This window comes from Trichosurus vulpecula, chromosome 4 (assembly GCF_011100635.1).
Source record: "Trichosurus vulpecula isolate mTriVul1 chromosome 4, mTriVul1.pri, whole genome shotgun sequence".
Classification (NCBI taxonomy): Eukaryota; Metazoa; Chordata; class Mammalia; order Diprotodontia; family Phalangeridae; genus Trichosurus; species Trichosurus vulpecula.
Genome location: NC_050576.1, coordinates 174,080,311 through 174,106,306, shown reverse-complemented (window position 1 = coordinate 174,106,306; position 25,996 = coordinate 174,080,311). Strand labels below are relative to the sequence as shown.

Here is a 25,996-nt window from a genome sequence, read left to right as displayed (position 1 = left end):
TGTGTAATGTGATCAGATAAGAGTGTTAGGAAAATTACTTTAGTGGCTGAATGAAAGAGAGATTGGAGTAAGGAGAGTCTTGAAGCAGGCAGACCTACCAGTAGGTAATTACAGTAATCAAGGCAGGAGGTGATAAGAACCTGCACTAGAATGGTGACAGTGTCAGAGGTGTTGCCAAGGTGGAGGCCTAGGGAACAGCTTGGATATGGGGGGTAAGAGATAGTGAGGAATCCAGGATGACTCCTAGATTGAAAGCCTGAGGGACCGGGAAGATGCTGCTACCTTCTACAGTAAAAGGGGAGGGTTTAGGGGGAAAGATACTAATTTCTGTTTTGGACAGTTTAAGATGTCTACTGGATGTCCAGTTTGAGGTGTCTGAAAGGTGATTGGAGATGTGAGATTGGATGGCAGAAAAGACATTGGGGCAAGCAAGATAGACTTGAGAATCATCAACATAGAGATGGTAATTAAATTCATGGGAGCTGACAGAATGAAGTAGTAAAGAGGGAGAAGAGAAGAGGACCCAAGACAGAATGATGAGGGACATCTAGGGTTAGAGGTCGTGATCTGGAAGAGGATCCAACAAAGGAAACAGAGAAGGAGCAGTCAGATATGTAGAAGGAAAACCAAGAGAGAGTGGTATCCCAAAAACCTAGACAGAAGAGAGTGTCAAGAAGGAGGAGAGAGTGATCAACAGAGAATTGAGGGAATTTGTTTAGATCAATTATGCACATTTGTTAAAAGATATATATATATATATATGTGTGTGTGTGTATGTGTGTGTGTGTGTGTGTGTGTGTGTATGTATACAGAGAGAGACACACAGAGAGAGGGAGATAGGTATGTGTATACACAATATATTGTATATATATATATTTCTCCCGCCAATGGAGTAGAAGGTAGGAGAGATTAATAATAGATTTCTATTAATTAAAACAACTAAAATAGAATTGGGGGGGTCGCTACAGATGTAGAATGTTGCATGAGATCACTAAGATGTTAGTTTTACTTGTTTCACTTGGTTGAGAAGACCCCTCACAAAATAAGGATAATCTGTGAATATTTATAACATAAAAACAAACACATCAATAAAGCTTTTTTATCTTAAAGACATTCCAATTCTAACCCTACCTTTGCGACTATGGGCCTCGGTTTCCACATCTATAAAATGGAGACAGTAATGGTTGCACTACTTTCTTCACAGGATTGTTTTAGGGAGAGTGTACAATAAACTATTACAGATCTAAGGCACCTTTGTTTAGTAAAAGAAAAATGCATTGCCTATTATTTTATTTGTGAAATCAGTTTTGCTTGAAGATACAGTTTATTCATATGATAAGTATGAATTTGATGGCAGTTGCTTTCAATTTTTTTTTTTATCAGAAGAGCTTTTAGCTACCGAATTTTAAAAATCTGACTTCTCTACATTTGGCCAGTTGATGAGAACTAGACAATAACTTTAGAACAAAAGATGCCGCAAACTTTATAATAAAACAATGAAAGTTATTTGGGAGTTTGTCTTAGTTCCCATCCGTGCTTAAGCAGATTCAGAATGTGCCAGGATAATCAGAGATAAAAAAAATGAGAAAAAAAAAGAACTCCACTTCTCCCCAACTGGACCAAATAAACAAATACAGATCAGAAATGAAAAACAAAATGAGCCAGAAATTTGACTCTGCAAAAATAAAAGTAAAAGATATGTATACATATATGTATGTTCATGTGTATACACATATATGCACATATGTATATTCAGGCATGTATATGCATATATACACATATGAGTGCAAATAAAATATATAACATGTGGTGCATAGGTCAGTCCCTATCCCTATTTTTAGCACACTTAGTAGCTACTTAATACATATTTGCCAAATTGAATTATTTCCTATTCTTTCTTCTATTGTATAGTGCCTTTACTGTAAGTTAAAAGACTGTTGTGCATTAGTCTGAGAACCCAATTACTGTGTGTGATACTCTTGCTTTAGAAAGATGTTTTCTCTCTGTTCCAAACAACCAATTTGCAAATGAACTTTGAAAATCCAACCAATCTTTAAACTGAGAATAGTCATGTTTTCCCTTCTCAGCCACATTCAATGTGCCTTCAGGACAGTGATTAACACTGTTTTTACCAATCTTTGTATTTTTTTTTCAGTGCCTTAACAGACACAGTGCCTTGCCCAGGGGAAGTATATAAAATATATTTGTTGATTACTTGCAAGGCGGGACTCTGGCAGAATTTCAGTTATCATTAGGATGTATTTGTCACAGATGAAAATAACAACTCACTTTAAAAGCTTTCTGCAACAGCTGAACACATGACAATGACTACATAGGGCTCTTTAGGGAGCTTCAAGTAGGAAGGAATTTGTCCTAGGACCAATATATTATTGTTTTGATCCCAAGATATTACATCTTTTGAAAAAATTAAAATCCTATCACAACCCAGAGACATAGAAGGATGTATATGTAAGTACCTCTCAGGGTTCTGTCCTGGGGGCTTTTCTCTTCTCCCTCCATACGATTTCATTTGATGATCTTATCAGTTCCCATAGATTTATTTACCATCTCTCTGTTGATGATTCTCAAGTCTACCTTGCCTGCCCCAATCTCTCAGCTGACCCCCAATCTTACATCTCCAAATGACTTTCAGACATCTCAAACTGAATGTCCAGTAGACATCTTAAGTTCAGTATTATATACACACACACATATACACGTAAAATTATTCTATACATACTTCTATTTACCAATTCTTTCTCTGAATGCCTCTTCATACGTTCTTTATATATTCACTTTAAAATTTAAAGTGAATTTGGGTATTTATAATAGACAAAACAGCATTCACTTGAAGTCGTTCTTAAAACAATATTGCTGTAATCTATACAATGATCTCTTGGTCCTGCTCATTTTGCTCTTCATTATTTTGTGCAAGTCTTTTCATGTATTTCTAAAATCCATCTTTTGTTATCTCTGCTAATTAGGTAGGTGTTAAGTATAACCTCAGAGTTTTGATTTGTTATTCTCTTACAAGTAATATAGAACAATATTTCATGTGGTTGTCAAGGTTTTTTTTTAAGAACTTTTTGTTCATACACCCCCGTTTACCACCTATCCATTGAGGAATTAGACACACACACACACACACACACACACATACACACGCACACATTTGTGTTATTTCCCTATATGTCTTGGACATTATAACATTATCAGAGATCATAGAATGATTGCTTTGGAACTAGAATGGAGTTTAGAGACCATCTGGTCCAGGCCTTTCATTTTACTGAGACCCAAGTAGGTTAAGTAGATTGTCCACAACAGGTAATACGGGTTGGAGGTGGGATTGGAATAAAATCTTCTGACTTCAAATTCAGAGGTCTTCTACCTTCAAAGCCAGCACTCTTTCTACTCTTCCATTCTGCAATATTTGATGAAAAGAGTGACCCTGCCCTATCTAATATACTCTGTGACCTTCCCTAAACTCTCCCTCTCATTCTACTGTCAGTTCACAAATAGCGAAGGAAAAGAAGGGGACAAAGGATAGATAATGCCTGGTTTTCTCTTTCTCTACTTTTATCCCTTTAGACCTCCTTCATTTTCTCTCTCTTCCTTTTGTGCCCTGTCCTCTCTAGACTTTCCTCTTCTTCCTGTTCTTTCCACTTATTTTCCATCCTTCTGTGTCCCTCACTACTGTTTTCTCAGTATGTACCCTCCCTTTTCTCTTACTCTGTCTCTCTTCTCTTTCTATCCATTCCTCTTCAGTATTCCTCTTGCCTCTTCCTTTCTCACACCCTACTTCTTGCCCTTCTTCTAAGGCTCCTTTTCCTTCTTCTCCTAATCCTTCCCTTTCTCTAAACCTCCCCATCCTCATTTCCTCATTATCCCTCCTCCTCTCCATTATTTTCTTTGTTCCTTTTTCCTATCCCTCTATTCTCCCTTTTTATCTATTCCCTCTTCCATCATTCATTTTTCCTATCCCTCTTTTCTTCCTCTTCCATTCTTTATTCTTCCCTCTCTGTCCCACATTTGTTTTCTTTCTCACTCTCCCTTTCCTTCTTCTCCCCAACACTTGACCTTATTTCTCTTTCCTATGCTCTGATCTTTCCATTCTCTTTCTCTGCCACCCCTTCTTTGACTTGGTTCCATCCTCCTTCAACACTCCCCTTTCTCTTTTGTCCCAGCTCCTCTGTGTTCCTCTCCTTTTCCCATTTTATTTTCTCCCCTGTTATCCTTTCTTCCTTATTCTTCTTCCTCAGTTGCTTTCTCCTCTACTTTCCACCTAGCTCCCTATCCTTTTTTCTCCTTACTCTTTACTCCCTGCCTTTCCCCTCTCCTTCCCTTTACCCTTATTTCTCTGACCTTGCTACCTAGCCCCTGTTTCCCATTCTGTCTTTCTCTATTCTTCCTTCAGTCTTCTTCATTCTTTCTCCTTCCTTTTGTCCATTCCCCACTCTAGCCTTCTCCCTGTTCATCCTTACCTTTTCCATCTGTTTCCTTTGTATACGTTCTCTTCCCTATCCCTAGCTTCATCCTCTGTCTCCATCATTCTCTTTTTCTGTCTCTCATTTCTTCCTCTTTTGGTCTTTTAATTTTTTCCTCTAGCCCTCTCCCTCTCACTGTCTCTTCATCCTTTCCTCTTATACATGCCATAATGGATAGCGCATTAGGCCTAGAATCAGAAAAACCTTAGTTCAAATATAGCCTCAGACACTAGCTGAGTGTGACTATGGGCAATTCAGACTTTAATGACTTCAGGTTCCTCATCGGCAAAATGTAAAATGCTTTGTAAACCTTAGAGCGCTATATATATGGTAGCTTTTATCATGACCATTAGTTATTACTACTACTACTACTACTACTACTACTACTACTACTACTACTACTACTACTACTACTAGCCTCCCTGCCCCCCAGGTAATTTCTTCTTCTCTGTCCTGCCCATTTCTTTTCAACTCAGGCCCTTCCTCCTCATTCTCTTTAAACACGACTCCATATAATAAAAATGACAATTTTACCTAAATTAATTTATTTATTCAGCGCCATACCAATCGAACTACCAAAAACTTATTTTACAGAGCTGGATGAAATAATAACAAAATTCATCTGGAAGAACAAGAGGTCTAGAATATCTAGCGAATTAATGAAAAGAAATGCTAGGGAAGGTGGCCTAGCCATACCAGATATGAAACTGTACTATAAAGCAGCAGTCATCAAAACTAGCTGGTACTGGCTGAGAAACAGAGTTGTGGATCAGTGGAATAGGATAGGCACACAAGATGGAGAAGTCAACGACTATAGCAATCTACTCTGATAAATCCAAAGAAGCCAGCTTCTGGGCTAATAATTCACTATTTCACAAAAACTGCTGGGAAAATTGGAAAATGGTAGGGCAGAAACTGGGCATAGACCAATATCTTACACCATATACCAAAATAAACACGATCTCGCTCCCTCCCGGGCCATTTCGATCCCTTCCAGGCTCCTCCCTAGGCCCTCCCCCTTTCACTCTTCTACACTCTCCGCTTCTCAGCCCCGCCCCTCAGCAGCTGAGGTCCCCTCAGCTGCCTCTCTCCCTCCCTCAGCTCAGGCTCTTCCCTGCTGTTGCCCTCCCACCTGGGGCCTCAGCTGCACCCTGACAGGATGCAGCAGGCGGACCACTTCTCCGAGGAGGATTTCCGGGAGGCCTGCGAGGAGCTGGAGGCCCCAGCTCGGACAAGCCGGGGCTGGGAGACACTGGTGGAGGCAGAGGACTGCCATGTCTACCGGCGGCTAGATGAGGTAGGGGCCTGGGCGGGGAGAGTCTGCGACCCTAACAGTGGACCAGGTGAGGAAGTGGAGGGCTGGCTCTGATTGGTCAGGAGGACTGGGCTGGACGGCTAACCGGATGGGGAGCCGGCTTCACCAAGGGGGTGTGAGTCTACTAGCAGGATGAAGCACGGACAGGTACTGGCTGGGCAGGGAGATATATCATTTATATATGGATATGGCAAAAAGTTCGAGACTCAGAATCTTCTTTGACTCTAGCGGGGGAGGGTGGCAGGAGAGTTATCCAGGGACTGACTGTGGATGGTCATGGAGATTGAATAGAGGGTGTGTGTGTGCGTGCGTGTGTGTGTGTGTGCGCGCGCGCGCGTAGGAGTGGAGACTGAAGAAATCCGAGGTGCAGAGAAAGAGGTCAGGGACTGGGGAACGGGTTATACCCTATTCATCTCTCCTGATAAAGGTTATCACTGACCATCTTTGTGACCCTAGGCAAATCACTTCTCTTCCCTGGGTCGCAGCTTCCTCTTCCGTAAAGTAAAAGAGACCAGTTCCTTCAGTAACTTAAAGGTCCCTTCTAGCTCTGGTAGTCTGACTACAGGAGTTCTGTGACTTACTTTGCTCTCTACTTGGCCACCGGTTCTTATAGATACCCTCTGGGTTAGTTGTACTTCTGAAGTTTAGTTAGAAAGATAAGCTGATGGGTTGGGGAGAGGCACTATAGAGTTGAGAAAGGCAGGGTGGTGTAGTGGTAAGTCAGAAGACTGGGTTCCCAGCTTTGCTAATTGTTTACCTGTGTGATTTTAGGTAAGACATCTTTCATCTCTTCCTCCTAATTTCTCCGTCTATAAAATTAGAAAGTTGAATTAGATGATCTCCAAGATCCTTTGCAATTCAAAATAATAGATGTAGGAGGGACTTGGGAAAACAGGTGCCATAGCTAGTGCACTCTTCATGAAGCCCTGAAATGGACCAGCTCTTCTAGAACTAAATTTGGAACTAAACCTAGAAAGTTACCAAATTGTGTGTATCCTTTGACCCAAGTGCAGTATACCAGTAGCAGGTTTTTGCCCAAAAGAGATCAAAGAAAGAGGAAAAGGATGTATACGTTCATAAATATTTATAGCAACTCTTTTCATGAAAACTAAAAATTGGATACAAAGGTGTTAGCCTTCTTTTGGAGAATGGCTAAATAAATCATAGTATATGAATGTAATGGAATATTATTGTGCCTTTCAGAGGAACAGAAGATTTTGATGAATTGATGCAGAGAAAAGTGAGCAGAGCTTGGAGAACAATTTATATAATGATAACAATATTAAAGAGAGAAATATATTTGCAAAAACTTTAGAAATTTGACCAATGTAGTGATAAACCACAACTCTAAAAGAATGAAGATGAAACATACCACTGATTTACTAGGAGGTGTTCAACTTAACATTTTTTTGTCATAACAAATATTGGACTTTGTTTTTCTTTTTTTTTTTTGAGTTTTTTTACTCTTAGTATAATTTTGAGTTCCATGTTTTCTTCCCCACCTCCTCCCCCCCAAGATGGCATGGAATCCGATATATCTTCTATCTTAGGGAAAGTACATAATAAACTATTACAGATTTAAGGCACCTTTGCTTAGTAAAAGAAAAAATGCATTTCCCATTATTTGTTTTACATGTGAAATTAGTTTTACTTGAAGATATAGTTTATTCATATGATAAGTATGAACTTGATGATAGGTGCTTTCAATTTTTACTGGAAGAGCTTTTAGCTGCTGAATTGCACAAATCTGATGTCTCTTCATTTTGGCCAGTTGATGAGAACAAGACAATAACTTTAGAACAAAAGATGCTACCAGCTGTATAATAAAACAATGAAAGTTATTGGTTGGAAGTTTGTCTTAGTTCCCATCTGTGCTTAAGCAGATTCAGAATGTGCCAGGATAATCAGAGATAAAAAAATGAGAAAAAAAGAATTCCACTTTTCCCCAACTGGACCAAATAAACAAATACAAGTTAGAAATGAAAAACCAAATGAGCCAGAAATTTGACTCTGCAAAAAAAAAAGTGTGTGTATACACATGTATATATGTACAGATACATGTGTATATATGTATATGTGTATGTATACACATATGTGTATATATAATGTATAACATATAATAGATAGATGCCCTGGGTTCGAGCCCCAGCTCTGCCACTTGCTACCTGTGTGACTTTGGACAAGTGATTTCATCCCTCTGGGTCTTAGCTTCCTTATTTATAAAATGGCAGTGCCCCTTCAACATAGATAAAACCCATACATTTTCTTTGAGACTTGTGCTATAATTGTAATGCTTATACTCTGTAATCTACATGAGATCTGGCTAGAGCAAAGCAGAGTGGATCATTACGTCCCTTGTCCAGGATGCCATATCTTGCCCAGTACAATGTAAGACTGTATGAACTTTCTTGGCCATCATATCACACTGTTGATTCATGCTGAGTTTGTAGTCTGCTAAAACCACCCAGATCTTTTCTAGCTAATTGCTATCCAGCCACCTCCATATTGTACTTGTGAAATTCATTTTTTAAACTCAAGAGTAAGACTTTAAATTCACTCAAATTAAATTTCATCTTACTAGATTTAATCCAATCCTCTGGTGGCCTGTCAAGATGCTTTTGGGTCCTGACTCTCATCTGGTGTGTTAGCTATCCCACTTAACTTTGTGTGATCTGTAAATGTGATGAGCATGTTTTAGTGCCCTCAACAGTATGCTAACCATCCCCAGGCCAAATACTTGAAGCACTGCAGTAGACCCCTCCCAAGTTGACATTGACCCATTAATAACTGTCCTTTGAATTTGATGGTCATTTCACCACTTCCAAATTCATTTATCTGTACTTTAAATGTGTTGTCATCCCTGCTCATATCCTTCCATCTTAAAAACCAATAGAGACTAAAATACTTTGCTACTAAAATCTAAGTCAATGGTATCTGCAGTATTTCTGTGATCTACCAGCAAAGTGATGCTGTGAAAAATAAAAAGGAGCAGAGTGTCACTGCGTATGCATTTAGTCCTTGCTTCTGCAGAGGCTAGTGGATCACTTGACCTTGGGAATTCTGAGCTGCAACAGGACTAAAGCTGATAAGGTGTCTGTACTGTTTATCATTAATATGGTGAACCCCTTGAAGCAGAGAGGTATGGGGCTACTAAGGAGGGAAAAATGGGCCCAGACTGGAAAAATGGAAGCTTTAACCTGCTCCCTGCTGATTATTATTGGGATTGGGCCTTTGAGTGGCAACTGTACATCCATTCTGGGTAAGACAAAGAGAGATCCAGTTGGAGAAAATAAACAAAAAATAAATGGAGTTAGTCTTGCATGACCATTCTTCATGAAGCCATGCTAGATCTAAACTACATCCTTTCTTAGATGTTCACTCATCATCACTTTATTACTATTATATAGTATGTACTTTTGCTAGAAATCAAAGTCATGCTCACTGGCCCACTTGCTTCCGTTTTTAGAAGATTTTTTAAAATTTTCCTATCCTTTACTATTAGATCAAAGAAAAAATAGATTTACTTCTTTCTCTTCACCCCAATTCCCTTTTAGGGGATTTTCTTATTCCTTGGGAAACTGTCATAACTAAGTCATGAAATGTGGCTCTCTGCTCTTTTGACTCCTTACTTCCATTAGTTATCATCAGCAGCGAGTGTTATATTTACTCAGTCCCCACCAGTAGTGGTAGATTATATCATCTTTGCTGATGCAAGTTTCAAACCTTAATCAGTGAGCACAAATGCTTTTCCCCTGCTCCTGAAGAACTTACAGCCTACTTGGGATAACTAGATATACATGTGGTGACAATACAACATAAAATTATGTGTTAAAAGAAATCTATGAGCAGAATATTCTAGAAGTTTCAAGGAGGAGAAGATCATTTCCTGCTACAGAAACTTTCATTGAAGAGATGGTATGTTGTCTTACTGTAGTAGGGCAGGTAAGATTTCAACAGAGGTATGATGAATTGCAGCAGGGTGTTCCAGATATAGAAAAGAGCATGAGCTGTTTCTCAGAGATGGGAAAGCCTTTTTTAGCAAAGGGTGGGTAGTTTAGCTTGGCTAGGGAAAGCAAAATGTGTAATGGGAGAGTGATGTGATAAGGCTCCATTAGAACCCTCTTACAAGCTCCTGGTGTCAGAGATAACCATGTTTTTGGTACAGCATAATTTTGGCTCCTAGAATATTCTTATTTAAGAGCCTATGATGAAATGAGTAGAAATAAATACATCATTTACAACTTTGGGGGACACAGACACAGTGACAACAATATAAGTGGAAAGAACACCCACCGTAAAATAATGGAAAAAATCTTGGAAAATCATAAAGAAATAAGGTTGTCCCCAAAGAAGAGGTGAGAGAAGACCTATCTTCCCTCTCCTTTTCAGAGGTAGAGAGTTCACAGATATGGAATAGTGCATACAATGTCATCAATTTTTACCTCTTCTTACTCTTTTTCTTTTTAAAATTCTTTGCTATGAAGGAAAGCTCCCTGGGAGGGTGAGGAAATGGGACCCAAAGGGAAATTGAGGTAATCAATTAAAATTTATTTTAAAAAGAAATTGTTGTTCAGTTGTTTATGACTATAACCCCAGTTGGGGTTTTCTTGGCAAAGATACTGGAGTAGTTTGCCACTTCCTTCTTCAGCTCGTTTTACAGATGAGAAAATTGAGGTAACTAGGGTTAAGTGACTTGTTCAGGGTCACACAGCTAGTAAGTGTCTAAAGCCAGATTTGAATTCAGGCCTTCCTGACTACAGGTCCAGTGCTCGATATACTGTGCCGCCTAGTCATCCCTTCAAATAAAATAACATCAATTGTAAATAGGCAACCATGGCTTCCTAATAAAGTGTTGCTAGAGCATCTTTATTCTCTGTAGTCTACCTCTCTTTGAGGGCTAGAAATAATGGTGGGAGACAGAGAACTCTGTATTGGCCACCAAGCTACCTGGATTCTAGTTCAAAGGAGCAAATTATTTCACTTTTCTGATCTGTATCTGGTCACTGGATCCACATGGCTCTGGAGGAGAAAGTGAGGCTGATTACTTTGCATAGCCCTCCCTCACTTAAATCCAATTCACTTCCATGTCATGGCATCACCCCCATGATGTCATGGCATCACCTCCATGATGTCATGGCATCACCTCCATAATGTCATGGTCTTCTTTGAGAAGGAACAACAACAGCAACAAAATGGAAGAATTGGACCAACTGATGGTTTAAGGTCTTTTCCAGACAAAATAGTCTCTGGATCTCTATGTGCCCTTGAGTGGTACCTGAGACAATTGTTGGTAATGCTGTCCTGCTCTCCACAAGTACTACTCAAATTACTTTACCTCACTTTCCAATTCAAAAACTTTCTTCATTGACTCCCAATTGCCTTTCACACAAAATGCAAAATCAGCAGCCAGGAACTTTAAAACCCTCTAGAGTAAGGCTTACTTTTGTATTAAATATTCTTTCTCATAAGATGTAAGCTCCTTGAAGGCAGAGACTGTTTGGGGAGCGCGGTGAGGTTATTTGTTTGTTTGTTTTGTCTTTTTATCCCCAGTGCCCAGGAAGCAACATAAAGCAACATTATAATACTAGGCCAGGGAACCTGCTTCCTAGAGGCCACATGTGGTCCTCTAGGTCCTTAAGTGTGGCTCAAGTTTGGATCCAGCCAAAGGGCCTCACTTGATGACCTAGAGGACTGAATTTGGCCTTGAGGCCACAGGTTCCCTACCACCATACTAGTTAATAGAGAACTGGCCTTGAAGCTGGGCAGGGGGGAGAGGGTGGAACCTGGGTTCAAGGCCCACCTCTGAAACATACTAGCTCTGTGTCTCTGGGCAAGTCTCAGTGCTATAGGCAACTCTTTTTTTTCCCTTTTAAATAGTATTTTTTTTCCAATTACATGTAAAGAAAAATTTTTTCTTTTTCTTTTTTAAATTTATTTAATATATTTAGCTTTCAGCATTGATTTTCGCAAGAGTTTGAATTACAAATTTTCTCCCAATTTCTACCCTCCCGCCCACTCCAAGATGACGTATATTCTGATTGCCCCATTCCCCAGTCAGCCCTCCCTTCTGTCACCCCACTCCCCTCCCATCCCCTTTTCCTTCCTTTCTTGTAGGGCAAGATGAATTTCTATGCCTCATTGCCTGTGTATCTTATTTCCTAGTTGCATGCAAACACTTTTTTTTTGTTTTTGAACATCTGTTTTTAAAACTTTGAGTTCCAAATTCTCTCCCCTCTTCCCTTCCCGCCCACCCTCCCTAAGAAGGCAAGCAATTCAACATAGGCCACACGTGTATCATTATGTAAAACCCTTCCACAATACTCATGTTGTGAAAGACTGACTATATTTTGCTCCTTCCTAACCTATCCCCCTTTATTGAATTTTCTCCCTTGACCCTGTGCCTGTTTGAAAGTGTTTGTTTTTGATTACTTCCTACCCCTATCTGCCCTCCCTTCTATCGTCCCACCTTTTTTATCTCCTTTCTCCTTCTTTCCTGTGGGGTAAGATACCCAATTGGGTGTATATGGTATTCCCTCCTCAGGTCAAATTTGATGAGAGCAAGATCCACTCATTCCCCCTCACCTGCCCCCTCTTCCCTTCCTGCAGAACTGCTTTTTCTTGCCACTTTTAGGCAAGATAAATTACCCCATTCTGTCTTTCCCTTTCTCCCTCTTTCAATATATTCCCCTCTCATCCCTTAATTTGATTTTATTTTTTCAGATATCATCCCTTCATATTCAACTTACCCTGTGCCCTCTGTGTGTGTGTGTGTATGTGTATATACACACACACATGTATATATACACACACACACACACACACACACGTATATATTTATTCCCTTCAGTTACCCTAATACTGAGGTCTCATGAATCATACACATCATCTTTCCATGTAGGAATGTAAACAACACAGTTCAACTTTAGTAAGTCCCTTGTGATTTCTCTTTCTTGTTTACCTTTTCCTATTTCTCTTGATTCTTGTGTTTGAAAGTCAAATTTTCTATTCAGCTCTGGTCTTTTCACTGAGAAAGCTTGAAAGTCCTCTATTTTATTGAAAGTCCATATTTTGCCTTGGAGCATAATACTCAGTTTTGCTGGGTAGGTGATTCTTGGTTTTAATCCTAGCTTCATCGACCTCTGGAATATCATATTCCAAGCCCTTTCATCCCTTAATGTAGAAGCTGCTAGATCTTATGTTATTCTGATTGTGTTCCCACAATACTCAAATTGTTTCTTTCTGGCTGCTTGCAGTATTTTCTTCTTGATCTGGGAGCTCTGGAATTTGGCAACAATATTCCTAGGACTTTTCTTTTTGGGGTCTTTTTGAGGAGGCATTCTGTGGATTCTTTCAATTTCTATTTTACCCTCTGGCCCTAGAATGTCAGGGAAGTTCTCCTTGACAATTTCTTGAAAGATGGTATCTAGGCTCTTTTTTTGATCATAGCTTTGAGGTAGTCCAATAATTTTTAAATTATCTCTCCCAGATCTATTTTCCAGGTCAGTCGTTTTTCCAATGAGATATTTCACATTGTTTTCCACTTTTTCATTCCTTTGGTTCTGTTTTATAATATCTTAATTTCTCATCAAGTCACTAGCTTCCACTTGCTCCAATCTAATTTTTAAGGTAGTATTTTCTTCAGTGGTCTTTTGGACCTCCTTTTCCATTTGGCTAATTCTGCCTTTCAAGGCATTCTTCTCCGCAGCGGCTTTTTGGAGCTCTTTTGCCGTTTGAGTTAGTCTATTTTTTAAGGTGTTGTTTTCTTCAGTATTTTTTTGGGTCTCCTTTACAAAGTCATTGACTTGCTTTTCATGGTTTTCCCGCTTCACTCTCATTTCTCTTCCCAATTTTTCCTCTACTTCTCTAACTTGCTTTTCCAAATCCTTTTTGAGCTCTTCCATGGCCTGAGACCAGTTCATGTTTTTCTTGGAGGCTTTTGTTGTAGGCTCTTTGACTTTGTTGACTTCTTCTGGCTGTATGTTTTGGTCTTCTTTGTCACCAAATAAAGATTCCAAAGTCTGAGACTGAATCTGAGTGCATTTTCACTGCCTGGCCATGTTCCCAGTCAACTTACTGGACCCTTGAGTTTTTCGTTGGGGTATGACTGCTTGTAGAGTAAACAGTACTTTGTTCCAAGCTTGAGGGGATGCACCGTTAATTTCAGAGCTATTTCTATACAGCCAGCTCTGCCACAGCAGCACTCCTCCTCCCCCAAGAACCACCAACCCGAACCTGACTCAGATCTTAAGCAGGCTCTGCACTCCTGCTCTGCCACTTAATTCCTCCCACCAGGTCGGCCTGGGCCCAGAAGCAACTGCAGCTGTATTTCTGTAGCTGCTCCACCCTTGCTGCCCCTGGGGTGGTGACTGAACCACAGACTCCTTTCACTCTGTCCCTGCTGCTTTTCCCATTAACCTTCTGTGTTGTCTTTTGTGTTTGTGGGTTGAGAAGTCTGGTAACTGCCACAGCTCACTGATTAAGGGCCTGTTCTGCCTGGCTCCTGGTCTGGTTGGTCTGTGCCGCCCACACTGGGCTCCGCTCCCAGCTCCTTGTGCGATAGACCTCACCCAGACAGCATCCAGGCTGTCGTGGGCTGGAGCCCTGCTTCCCTATGCTATTTTGTGGGTTCTGCAGTTCTAGAATTTGTTCAGAGCCATTTTTATAGGTTTTTGGAGGGACCTGGAGGGGAGCTCACACAAGTCCTTGCTTTCCAGCTGCCATCTTGGCTCTGCACCGCCGCCCCCCGCCACCCCAAGACAATTTTCATTTATTTATTTATTTATTTATTTATTTACTTACTTACTTACTTACTTACTTACTTACTTATTTACTTATTTATTTACTTATTTATTTTTAGTTTACCACACACGGTTCTACATAATTTTGAGTTCCAGATTTTTTCCCCTCCCTCCCCTCTCCCTTCCCAAGATGGCATGGAATCTCATATAACTACCATGTATAACTTTGCATTGAATTAATTTATATACTAGTCAAGTTGTGGAGAAGAATTATGACAAATGGAATGAATCATGAGAAAGAAGAAACAGAACCAAAAAAACCCCAAAAACAAAAGAGAAGCAAAAAAGGCGAGCATGTAGTACGCCTCAATCTGTATTCAAACTTCACAGTTCTTTCTCTGGATGGAGATAGCATTCTCTATCATGTGACCCTTGGAGTTGTCCTTGCACCTTAGGTTGCTGAGAGGAGCGAAGTATGTCAGGGTTGGTCCTCATGGAATCCATATATCTGTGGCTGTGCACAACGTTCTCCTTGCTCTGCTCCGCTCACTCAGCATTATGTCATGTAGGTTTTTCCAGGTTGTTACAAAGTCCACATCATCTCCATTTCTTATGGCACAATAGTATTCCATCACCTTCATATACCACAGCTTGTTCAGCCATTCCGCAATTGATGGGCATCCCTTTGATTTCCAATTCTTGGCTACCAGAAAAAGAACCACTATAATATCCTTGTACATATGGGTCCTTTTCCCTGCTTGTGTGATTTCTTTGGGATACAACCCTAGAAGTGGTATTGCTGGGTCAAAGGGTATGAACATTTCTATAGCCCTTTGGGCATAGTTCCAAACTGCTCTCCAAAATGGCTGAATCAGCTCACAACTCCACCAGCAATGCAACAATGTTCCAATTTCCCCACATCCTTTCCAGCATTTATCATTTTCCTGTTTTGTTATTTTAGCCAATCTGACAGGAGAGATGTGGTATCTAAGAGTTGTTTTGATTTGCATTTCTCTAATCAGTAGTGATCCAGAGCATTTTTTCATTTGCCTATAGATATCTTTAATTTCTTCCTCTGAAAACTGCCTGTTCATATCCTTTGACCATTTCTCGATTGGGGAATGGCTTGTATTCCTATATATTTGCCTCAGTTCCCTGTATATTTTAGAAATGAGGCCTTTATCCGAGATACTAGTTGCAAAGATTTTCTCCCAATTTTCTGCTTTCCTCCTAATTTTTGTTGCATTGGCTTTTTTTGTACAAAGACATTTCAATTTGACATAATCAAAATTATCCATTTTGCATTTTGTAATGCTCTCTATCTCTTGTTGGGTCATGAATTCTTTACTTTTCCATAAATCTGATAAGTAGACTATTCCTTGCTTTCCCAAATTACTTATAGTATCAGCTTTTACTCCTAAATCATGAACCCATTTTGACTTTATTTTGGTATATGGTGTAAGATATTGGTCTATGCCCAGTTTTTGCCCTACCATTTTCCAATTTTCCCAACAGTTTTTGTGAAATAGTGAATTATTAGCCCAGAAGCTGGCCTCTTTGGGTTTATCAAAGAGTAGATTGCTAAACTTGTTGATTTCTCCTACTTGTGTACCTATCCTATTCCACTGATCCACACCCCTGTTTCTTAACCAGTACCAGGCAGTTTTGATGACTGCTGCTCTGTAGTATAGTTTAATATCTGGTATGGCTAAGCCACCTTCTCTAGCATGTCTTTTCATTAAAACCCTACATATTCTAGACCTCTTGTTTTTCCAGATGAATTTTGTTATTATTTTGTCCAGCTCAGTAAAATAATTTTTTGGTAGTTCGATTGGTATGGCATTGAAAAGATAGATTAATTTAGGTAAAATTGTCATTTTTATTATATTAGCTCGGCCTAACCATGAGCAACTGATATTTTTCCATTTATTTAGATCTGATTTTATTCGCATGAAAAGTGTGTCATAGTTATGTTCATATAGGCCCTGGGTTTGTCTTGGTAAATAGACTCCCAAATATTTTATAGTGCCTACAGTAACTTTGAATGGAATTTCTCTTTCTATCTCTTGCTGTTGGGCTTTGTCAGTAATGTATAGGAATGCTGAGGATTTATGTGGGTTTATTTTATATCCTGCAACTTTGCTAAGATTGTTTATTATTTCAAGTAGTTTTTTACTTGATTCTCTAGGATTCTCTAAATAAATCATCATATCATCTGCAAAAAGTGATAATTTAGTTTCTTCTTTTCCTATTCTAATTCCTTCAATTTCTTTTTCTTCTCTTATTGCTACAGCTAATGTTTCTAGTACCAAATTGAATAATAGGGGTGATAATGGACATCCTTGTTTCACCCCTGATCTTATTGGGAATGCATCTAGTTTATCCCCATTACAAATAATGCTTGTCGATGGTTTTAGGAAGATGCTATTTATAATTTTAAGGAAGGTTCCACTTATTCCTATGCTTTCTAGTGTTTTTAATAGGAATGGGTGTTGTACTTTGTCAAAGGCTTTTTCTGCATCTATTGAGATGATCATATGGTTTCTGCTAGTTTTGTTGTTGATATGGTCAATTATGCTAATAGTTTTCCTAATATTGAACCAGCCTTGCATTCCTGGAATAAATCCTACCTGGTCATAGTGTATTATTCTCGTGATGAGTTGCTGCAATCTTTTTGCTAATATTTTATTTCAAATTTTTGCATCAATATTCATTAGAGAAATTGGTCTATAATTTTCTTTCTCTGTTTTGACTCTACCTGGTTTGGGTATTAATACCATATTTGTGTCATAAAAAGAATTCACCTATTTTCCCAAATAGTCTACAAAGTATTGGAATTAGTTGTTCTTTAAATGTTTGATAGAATTCACATGTAAAACCATCTGGCCCTGGAGATTTTTGACTAGGGAGATCATTGATGGCATGCTCAATTTCTTTTTCTGATATGGGGTTATTAAGAAATTTCACTTCCTTCTCTGTTAGCCTGGGCAGTTTATGTTTTTGTAGATATTCATCCATATCTCTAAGGTTGTCAAATTTATGGGCATACAGTTGGGCAAAATAATTCCTAATTATTGTTTTGATTTCCTCTTCATTAGAGGTGACCTCACCCTTTTCATTTTTGATACTGGTAATTTGATTTTCTTCTTTCTTTTTTTAATCAAATTGGCCAAAGGTTTATCAATTTTATTGGTTTTTTCATAAAACCAGCTCTTTGTTTTATTTATTAATTCAATAGTTTTCTTGGTTTCAATTTTATTAATCTCTCCTTTGATTTTCAGTATTTCTAATTTGGTATTTAATTGGGGGTTTTCAACTTGATCTTTTTCTAGCTTTTTCAGCTGTATGCCCAGATCATTGATCTCCTTTTTCCCTATTTTATTCATGTAGGCATTTAGGGATATAAAACTTCCCCTAAGAACTGCTTTTGCTGCATCCCATAAGTTTTGGTATGTTGTTTCATTATTGTCATTCTCCTGAATGAAGTTATTAATTGTTTCTCTGATTTGTTCTTTGGCCCACTCATTCTTTAGAATTAAATTATTTAGTTTCCAATTAGTTTTTAGCTTATTATTCCATGGTTCTTTATTAAAAATGATTCTTATTGCATCATGATCTGAAAAGGATGCTTTGACTACTTCTGCTTTTCTGCCCTGGATTGTGAGGTTTTTATGCCCTAGTACATGGTCAATTTTTGAGTATGTGCCATGTACTTTTGAGAAGAAAGTATATTCCTTTTTATCCCCATTCAGTTTTCTCCAGAGGTCTATCATATGTGCCTTTTCTAAAATTCTGTTTACCTCCTTAATTTTTTTCTTATTTATTTTGAGGTTAGATTTATCAAGTTCAGACAAGGAGAGGTTGAGCTCTCCCAATATTATAGTTTTGCTGTCTATTTCTTCCTGTAACTCCCTTAACCTCTCCTCTAAGAATTTGTATGCCTTACCGCTTGGCGCATGTATGTTAAGCAATGATATTGCTTCTTTGTTTATGGTGCCTTTTAGCAGGATATAATGTCCTTCCTTATTTCTTTTAATTAAATCTATCTTTACTTTTGCTTTGTCTGAGATTAGGATTGCTATACCTGCTTTTTTTACTTTAGCTGAGGCACAATATATTTTACTCCAGCCTTTTACCTTTACCCTATGTGTATCCCCCTGTTTCAAATGCGTTTCTTGTAAACAGCATATTGTAGGATTATGGTTTTTAATCCATTCTGCTATCTGCTTCTGTTTTGTGAGAATGTTCATCCCCTGCACGTTCAGGGTTATGATTTCTATCTGTGTCTTTTTCTACATCCTAATTCCCCCTGTTTATGCTTTTATTTCTCCCTTTCCCCTTCTCCTCCTCCTTTTGCTTTAGACGGCCGCCTTCCTTAGTTAACCCTCCCTCTTTATTCCCCTCCCTTATCTTACCGTTTCCCACTTGCTACTTCTCCTCTCCCTTCTGACCACCCCCCTCCCTTTTTTCCCCCCTTCCCCTCCTACTTCCCGTAGGACAAGTTAGATTTCTAAACTTATCAGGGTATGTTATTCCCTTCTTGAACTAGATCAGATGACAGTAAAGCTCAAATACTGCTCTTCTCCCTCCCTTCTTTCCCTCTACTATAATATGTTTTTGTGCCACTTCATTTGATGTAATTTACCCTTTTCTACTACCTCCTTACCGCTTCTCTCATAGCCCTCCCTTTATATCTCTTACTTATATTTTATATCTTTACATCAGTTAATTTATACAGGCATTCACAACCTATGTATATCCCTTTCAATTGTCATAATAGCTGTACCATTCTCAAGACTGACTTATATATGCATATATATATATATGTATATATATATATATATATATATATATATATATATAAAACATACATAAGATAATATAATCCCACATAAAGATGTAAACAACCTGCCCTTATTGGTTAATAAGGTTTGTGGGGTTTTTCCCCCTGGTTACCTTTTTATGTCTCTCTTGAGTTTTGTATTTGGAGATCAAATTTTCCATTGAGTTCTGGCCTTTTCATCAAGACAATTTTTTTTTATAAATTTCTTTATTTATTTTTAGTTTACCACGCATGGTTCTACATAGTTTTGAGTTCCAGTTTTTCTCCCCTCCCTCCCCAAGACGGCATGAAGTCTCATATAACTGTCATGTATAACTTCGCATTGAATTAATTTATGCACTAGTCAAGTCGTGGAGAAGAATTTTGACCAATGGAATGAATCATGAGAAAGAAGAAACAGAACCAAAAAAAAAACCCAAAAACAAAAGAGAAGCAGAAAAGGCGAGCATGTAGTGTGCCTCAGTCTGTATTCAAACTTCGCAGTTCTTTGTCTCGATGAAGATAGCATTCTCCATCGTGAGTCCCCTGGAGTTGTCCTTGCCCCTTAGGTTGCTGAGAAAAGCGCAGTTTGCAAGACAATTTTTAATGTTCATTTTTAAATGAAATTTTGAGTTTCAAACTTTCTCCCACCCTCCCTCTACTACCCCCTCCCTACAATGGTAAGCAATTTGATATATGTTATATATGTACAATCATGTAAAACATATTTTTATACTAACTGTGTTGTGAAAGAAGAAACAGAACAAAAAGAAAAAAAACCATGAAGAAAATAAAGAAAGTGAGAACAATATGCTTTGATCTACAATCAGACTTCAATTAGTTCTTTCTCTGGACATGGATAGCAAGTTCCATCATAAGTCTTTTGGAATTGTTATGGATCATTGTATTGTTGAGAAGAGCTACAATCATTGCACGATGTTGCTGATATTGTGTACAATGTTTTCCTGGTTCTGCTCACTTCCATTTGTATCAGTTTATATAAGTGTTTCCAGGTTTTTTTGAAATCTGCCAGGCAGCTCTTAAGACTTAAACTAGAGACAGTGTTGTATTGTATCAGTATTGTTAGTCCATGCTTTCTGTGTCCATAAAATCATAGGTCAGTCCCTATCCACATTTTCAGCACACTTAGTGGGTGCTTAGTAGATACATATTTGGCAAATTGAATTATTTCCTATTCTTTCTCCTATTGTGTAGTGCCTTTATCTCTACTATAAGTTAAAAAAGACTATCGTGGGTTAGCCTGAGGACCCAACCACTGTGTGTGATACTCTTTCTTTTTCTTTAGAAAGATGTTTTCTCTCTGTTCCAAACAATCAATTTGCAAATGAACTTTTAAAATCCAACCCATCCATAAACTGAGAATAGTCTGTTCATGTTTTTTCTTCTCAGCCACATTATATGTGTCTTCAGGGCAGTGATTAACAGTGTTTTACCAATCTTTGTATCTTTTTCAGTGCCTTAACACAGTGCCTTGCCCAGGGAAAGTATATAAAACATATTTGTTGATTAATTGCAAAGGAAAAAACAGTTAGGCTCTGGTAGAATTTCAGTTATTGTTAGGATGTATTTGTCATTGGTAAAAAATAACAACTCACTTTAAAAGCTTTCTTCAACAGCTGAACACATGACATGTGACTGCATGGGGCTCTTTAGAGAGCTTCAAGTACTGTCCTAGGAACAACATATTATTTTGATCCTAAGATTAAAACTAATATTACAGCCTTTGAAAAAAAATTAAAATCCTATCACAACCCAGAGACATAGAAGGAATCTCTAACCCATCAGAAATATGTATAAATGCCTGTCAGGGTTCTGTACTGAGAGCTTTTCTCTTCTCCCTCTATACTATTTCACTTGATGATCTCATCATTTGCCATGGATTTATTTACCATTTCAATGTGGATGATGCTTAATTCTACCTGGCCTGCCCCAATTGCTCTGGTGACCTCCAATCTCACATCTCCAACTGCCTTTTGGACATCTCAAACTCAGTACGTCTAAAACAGAGCTTATCTTTTCCCAGCCTAAACCTTTCCCTTTTACAATAGAGGACAACCTCATCTTCTCAGTCCCTCAGGTTTGCAACCTAGGAGTCATCCTGGACTTATCACTATCTCTCACCCCCTTCCCCATATCCAAGCTGTTGGCAAGACCTTTGTATTTCTCCTTTGCAACATCTCTCAAATATGCTGCCTTCTCTCCTCTGACACTGTCACCACTCTAGTCCTCATCACCTCATGCCTTGATTATTGCAAAAATTTACTGGTAGATCAGCCTGCTTCAAGATTCTTCCCACTCCAATCCTGTTCTCCATTCAGACACCAAAATGATTTTCTGAAAATGCAGATCCAATCCTGTTACTCCTCCCCCTGCCAAACTCCAGTGTCTTCTATTGCCCCCAGGAGCAAATACAAAATGATTTGTTTGGCATTCGATGCTCTTTATAACCACTCCTACCTTTCCAGTCTTCTTACACCTTGCTCCCCAACATATACTCTTCAATCCAGGGACTCTTGCTTCCTTTTTATTCTAAAAACAAGACACTCCATCTCTTGGCTCTTAGCATTTTCTTTGGCTGTCCCTCATGCCTGGAAGGCTCTCTCCCTCCCCTGCTCAGATTACTGACTTTCCTGGCTTCCTGTAAGTCCCAGCTAAAATTCTACCTTCTACAGGAAGCTTTCCCTAACCCTTCTTAATTCCAGCACTATCAGTCTTTTAATTATTTCCAGTGTATAGCTTGCTTTTTATATATTTGCACATTGTGTCCTCTATTAGACTGAAAACTCCTTGAGGACAAGGACTATCTTTTGCCTCTTTTGGTATCCCCAGCACTTACCACAGTTCCTGGCACATAGTAGGTGCTTAATGTTTATTGACTAATTTATTGAAATGTATTAAGAATAGTGTATAGTTATTTAAGCATTACATTTTTTGCTTGGGGTGTGTGGTTTTAAAAAAATGATGATACATTTTTATCTTGGAACAACAGATATTTCCCATCAAATACCCAAATTAAACAGTTTTCAAAGTACCCACCCTTCAGCCTAACTAGTTAAATTACTGATTTTTAACAGGAGAGATAGATTATTTAACTTTTCCATAGAATACAAAACACTAACCGTTGAGATTTAACCAAAGGGGTTTTTTTGCTTGTTTTGCCTTTCCACGTTTATTTATTTACATTGTTACAGTCGTTTTGGGCCCTACTTTCTTTATTCTATATCACTTTGTACAAGTTGCTAATGTTTCTCTGGATTCCCCATTTCCCCTCTTTCTTATGATGCAGTTACATTCCTGTATGAGTATCTTGTTCAACAGTCCTCAATTAGTAAGCACATATTTTGTGTCTTAGATTTTGTTATTGTAAACTGCTGCTATGAACATGTTTGCATACATGGGTCTTGCTCTGACAATTATCTTCTCGGCATATTTAGCCCAATAGTGAGATTCAGAAACTTTTTGTATAATTAGAAATTGATTTCCAGAATAGTTGGACCTATTCACAGCTCTATCAGCAATGAATTAGCAAGTTTATCTTCGCATAGATTCGCCAATAATGAGTTTTTTCTCTCTTTTAGCATCTTGATTAGTTTGATGGCTATGAGAGAGTACCTCAGGGTTATATATGCATTTATGTGTGTGTGTATATGTGTGTGTTTGTGCATGTATGTATCTACATGTGGTATAAGTATGCTCTGTCTCATTCTTTGAGAGCCAGGAAAGCTACATTCCCCCCTGAGGGCTCTTGAGTACCCTAAGGAGTTTGTGTGTGCCTCTCTTCTCTATTACCATCAGTTCAAGTCCCTACTGTACATGTTCCCCCCATCCCTCACACACATTGTTAGGGGCTAATGAGTAGAGCCCCAGTTCCATTTAACCATTTAAGATGAATTGGCTTTTATAAAGGAATATTTACTTCAAAGATATGTTAAGAAGACACAGATATTTTCCCCAATACCTCTGGGACTTATTCATGGCCTATTTCTTATATAATATCAGACCTAGATGTTCAAGTTAATATCCAGATATGGTCTGATTTCCAGGTGAGTCCTTCTTTCAGCTTCTAGTGGCCTGGGTTCCAAAGATCATTCCTTTCTTCTTGAGGCATCAGAGATAGGCTGGCTGTAAAACCTGGCTGGGTCTCCAACTTCCAGAATTTCTGCCTCATTCTCTGGACCTCCAGATTAATCACCTTTACCTAAAGCAGGAAAACAAAAACAAAAACAGAAAAACAATGGCAGAGGCAGAGGACTGAAGCCCCTTTGTAGGCCCACAGGCCCTCTTTCTTCACAGTACTATCCTTCACTGAACTCTGGGAGCAAGGGAGTCACCTTGAGAATGTGTTGAGATGAATGAGGTGAAGAGAGATGATGGAAGCCTACTAAAGTCTTTTAAATGCCTTCACAGATGACCAAAGAGCATTCATAGCACAAGTGAGCTGCTAGAAACAGTTATAGAATATCTAGCCATGCTTATATTTCTCCAAAGTATTTCCATTCTACATAGTTGAGACTCCTTGAAGTAAGTTTCTCAGCTCTTCCTGGAAAAGATGTCATTCCAGGAACTTTGGAAATGTACCAGACTCGGTTACATATGCATATGTGTATATATACGTATACATATATATTTGCACATATTATATATACATATATGTGCATATATACCTGCATATCTATCTACATATCTATATACACACCTACATCTACCTAACTATCTATCTATGACACATACACACACTCTCTCCCTCCCCTGCTCAGATTACTAACCTTCCTGGCTTCCTGTCAGTCCCAGCTAAAAACAGACAGAGACAGATAGACAGACACAGAGACAGACAGGACAGACAGAAAAAGACACAGCGGCATGGTATAGTGGGTAGAGCTCTAGCCTTGAAGCCAGGAGGACTTAAATTCAAATCCTACCTTTGATATAGACTGACTGTGTATCCCTTGGCAAGTTACTTGATCTCTCAGTGTTCTAGACAAATCTTTAAGAATAAAAGTCACAGAGAAAATGCCAGCCTGCCTTGGTAGAAGAAGTTTCCTCACCTGGGAGCTCCCTATATCAATGAAATCCCAAGTGCAGTCCCTATTCCACATGTATGTGTATGCATATGTATATATTTATATATATACACGTAAACACACATATGTATATGTATACACATATGTGGAACAGACACTAGACCTGGGAATAAGATAGCTATGTTGGATACATGTATATATGTATACTCATATATACATATATACACATATATATGTATATATATATGTGGATAGATAGATAGATAGATAGATAGATAGATAGATAGGCATATATACATGCATCCTAATCTCAGGTCTCGCCCCTATTCTACACATACACACAAATATGTGTGGTCACACCCAAGTATATATGTAATATATGTATGCATGTATAGATACACATGTATATATGTGTAAGATATGTACGTGTATAATAGAGACTTTCTTTTTCTCCTCCTGAAAGTATGATTTAAGTCGTCAGTGAAGACCTCTAGAAATTCTTCTTTCTGATTAGTGGTGTTTGGATTAAAGGGTTATTTCACCATTGCCCGCTCTGATTTACAACTTCTAAAACTCTTGTACTCTCAGACTTTGAGAGTACTTGGCTGTCATTGAAGCAGTTGCTAATTATTTGGCCAAACTCAGTACTGAATCTAGCTGGCTCAGGATGTGAAAAATAGCTCCTTTTGGGGCTTCTACAGAGCTGAATTCTGAGTTTATTAGACTGAAAAGGAAGCAAAGATCTTTCAAGAGACTGACAGGTTTTTTTTTAATGTGGAGGGTGGTGAGGAGAGAAAAACAAATGCTTGTTAATTGAAAAAAAAATTTAAAAGGCAAGAAAGACAAGGCATTTGAAGAAGTAATAGCATTTGAAATCAGAAGTGCCCTCTTTCTTTCAAGTCCAGCTCCCTGATGCTCTCAATTAGTTGTTATTTGAGGGTGAACCCTCCTCAGATGAGTTGAGGTGACAATTTTCTCTAACAGAGAAGAAAAAGGATGAATTAGAACAGTGAGCTGCACTAAAAACCTTGACTTTGGCTTTGGGCTGTGTTAATATTATAACAGTTATTTCCACGAAAAGTTAGAAATTCAATCCAGTAATTTGCCTTTTCTATTTAGGAAACATTGGATGCTGTCTTTTATGACATATGTGAACAAAGTTTGGATTTTTTCCTTTTTTAAAAAATCCAGATGTCTGGTATCATGAAGACACTGACTAAATCCTGTTTCCATCCTTTTATTACTTTAATCCAAGATGTGAGAAGAGAAAACAACATTTTCCCAGGGACTGGTTCTATCTCTCCCATGTAGTTGGCCTAAAAATTCAAGGCCACTGAGGAGGAAAGTATTCAGGAGGAAAACCATTTGCATTTGTGTGGGCTGTCTTGTCAGAAATTCAAATAATGAGGCTCTTGCAAAGATGAATTTGAGAACAGCACAACCCAGAGTAGAAAAGGTTGTGAAAAACTGCAGTTTGCTCTTTTGCCAGGTAAAACTGTCATTCTGTTCATCATTTAGCTATGACATATCTGGTGTTCAACAGCTCTTAGTTTTCTCAACATGGATTAGCCACTTAATAGATATGTTTAAGCTCA

General features: G+C 38.4%; 1 protein-coding gene across 1 annotated transcript in view; it reads left to right on the top strand.

The window, feature by feature from the left end:
* The first annotated feature begins 5,537 nt into the window (after positions 1–5,537).
* LOC118847526 (phosphatidylcholine transfer protein) overlaps positions 5,538–25,996 on the top strand; it is a 52,130-nt gene continuing 31,671 nt past the window's right edge. Inside the window, exon 1 of the mRNA XM_036756037.1 lies at positions 5,538–5,781. Coding sequence (XP_036611932.1) covers positions 5,644–5,781 — 138 coding nt within the window. The 5' untranslated portion in view covers positions 5,538–5,643. The remainder of the gene's footprint in view (positions 5,782–25,996) is intronic.